Genomic DNA, 2,500 nt, shown 5'->3' on the forward strand with positions numbered 1-2,500 from the left:
CCCTCTTTCTCTGCCCCTCTCCGTCCTCTCCGCCCCTCTCTCTTCTTCCTTTTTCCTTTCCTTCCTCCTTCTCTCTCCCTCTTTTCAGCATCTTAAACACACTGACCTGAAGAACGCCAACTGAAGAGCCAGTTGCAGGAAGGCGTCCGGAGAGCACTTGACTTTCTTCATGAAGTTCCTGCCGAAGCCGAGGTATCGGAGGATGCGGAAGTCCAGATCCTCCACCAGCCTGAGGAAGAGGATTGAGGTTTCCGTTATCATTTTCTTCTTCCCCGTGTTCGAAGTCGAGGATTTTGGCTTGCTTTGCATATAATTAATAAATTCAATTTATACTGCAAGAGCTTTGATAGCCTTCAAGCGTCAGTAATTAAGATTTCAGCACGTGATTAACACTGAAACAGGCTTTTTTAAGAAAATTAAAGACTTTCATATGTATGTGTGTGTGTAGAATACAGTCTGTAGATTAAGAAATCAATAAAAAGTATCACACACACACATATATATATATACATATAATTTTATATGGGCACGAGAGAAAAGGAAAATAAATGGTAATGAAGTGCAAATAACAGGAATGGAAGAGGACGAGAAAAGCCAAAAGGGGAGGAGGAGAGCCGTCCTTCCCCGCGCCTCACTTGTCCACATGGTCGGCCGCCTCCTGTATCCTCCTGTAAATGACGGGCGTGACCCTCCACTCGAGGCGCGTGGGCGAGGGCGCGGGCTCCTCGGGGGCGGGCAAGGCCTGTCCTTCGGGAACCGTCAGGCTGTCGTGCCGCTCGGATGTGCCCTCGCCGGGCGCCCTCTCCTCGTCGGCCTCCTCGGGCGGCGGCGGCTGCGTCTCGGCGGCGATGGCCTGCAGCACCTGCTCCACCAGCTGGATCACCACGATGCCCTCGGCGCACGAGTGCTCGTAGCAGAGGCCGCACCACCCGTCGCGCGTCACCACGAACTGGGGGCGGCGGAGTCCTACATCAGATGGCTATTTCGGAGGGTGTGCTTAGTTTGTGTTGTATGTAACCTTTCATTTACACACTTGATGAAGAGCTCCGGTTAAGAGATAACTTACACAATAAACAGTATATATAATGTATATAAATACTGTATATACATTATACACTCGATGGTTCTTTTATGTATACATATCATTATAGTTCACATTTTACGTACCTACAGTATAATTGGAAGAAGAAAAAATATTAATAGCATCCAGTCCTACATTCAAAAAAGTTTCTACAAAAAATAAAAAAATAAGGTCAGTATAAAAAGGATAAAACAGATATGAAATTATTAAATCCTTTCGCAGTAATTGGGTACAGTTGTCAGAAAAAAAAAATAGATATATATATATATTTCGACGTGGCATGAAAGAGGGAAATATTTCACAGTTATGCGGAGGGGTTTTGAGTACTCTGTTACACAGTTGCTGCAAATTGCAATACATGATGCACCTAATATGACAACTTATTCTATAAGCACCGACGGATATTCGGATTTCGTGTTTCGTTGCATATGAAACCTTCGCTGCTCAAACTACTTTCAATTTGAAAGAGAAAAAGAATATATATATATATATATATATATATATATATATCCGGTCACTCAATTTTATCTTTGATCTAAGGTATATTAGCTTTCCGAAAAAAAAACTAGATATTGAATTACTTTCAGTTAGAGGTATTTTAGTTGCTATTTATCAGAATTATTCGGATTGTTCCTCCCGCAACAAAATCACTGCAATCTATATATACATGAGGTTGCATTAAATATCCGACAGCGGATTTAAAACCAACAGATTTTTCTCGTTTATATCAAATAAAGTCATAATGCCCCAGGTAATGAATGAAGGTATAAAACACCTTATACTGCCACTACATAAAGCCTTGATTTCCTTAACGTATTGTTCCAAAGCGATTTCATTAAGACCATCGCACGACCTACCTGGATGGTCTTGTCGAACCACCTGTTGGCTGTGTTGTGGTTGTAACCGCCTCCGTGAATCATCTGGTGACCAGCGTTGACCTCGTCCCGCATGGTCACTTCCTGATTTGAAATGTTAAAAGTGAGGGAAATGTGACGATCAATGAATTAAGACTACTGTGGAAAAAAATAATAACCTTTGATATTATTTCTATTATCATTTTAATTCTTTTCATAAGTGTGATTGAAGTTGCTGATGTTCTAATCATCATTACTATTACCATTAATATTATATATTTTTGCTTATATTGTTGCTATTATCACCACCATCAACTTTACTGCAATTATTGTTATCACTATCATTATCGTCACTATTATTGTTGAAATTATCATTGTGAATTTAATGAATTACTACTGCTACTACTATTACTGCTACGGTTGTTGTTACTGCTGATACTACTACAAATACTACTACTACTACTGCTACTACTACTGCTATTACAACTGTATCATTATGTTTGATATCATTGTCCTCGTTATGCTATCATCATTATCATTATCATAATCATTAAACATAAACTTC

General features: G+C 40.0%; 1 protein-coding gene across 1 annotated transcript in view; it reads right to left on the reverse strand.

Moving 5' to 3' along the window:
* Positions 1–2,500, reverse strand: part of LOC125036397 (choline O-acetyltransferase-like) — a 49,577-nt gene that overhangs the window by 5,888 nt on the left and 41,189 nt on the right. The window contains exons 9-11 of the mRNA XM_047628991.1: positions 1,939–2,040; positions 636–949; positions 107–229 (exon numbers count right to left, since the gene is read on the reverse strand). Coding sequence (XP_047484947.1) covers positions 107–229; positions 636–949; positions 1,939–2,040 — 539 coding nt within the window. The remainder of the gene's footprint in view (positions 1–106; positions 230–635; positions 950–1,938; positions 2,041–2,500) is intronic.

This window comes from Penaeus chinensis, chromosome 21 (genome assembly GCF_019202785.1).
Source record: "Penaeus chinensis breed Huanghai No. 1 chromosome 21, ASM1920278v2, whole genome shotgun sequence".
Lineage (NCBI taxonomy): Eukaryota > Metazoa > Arthropoda > Malacostraca > Decapoda > Penaeidae > Penaeus > Penaeus chinensis.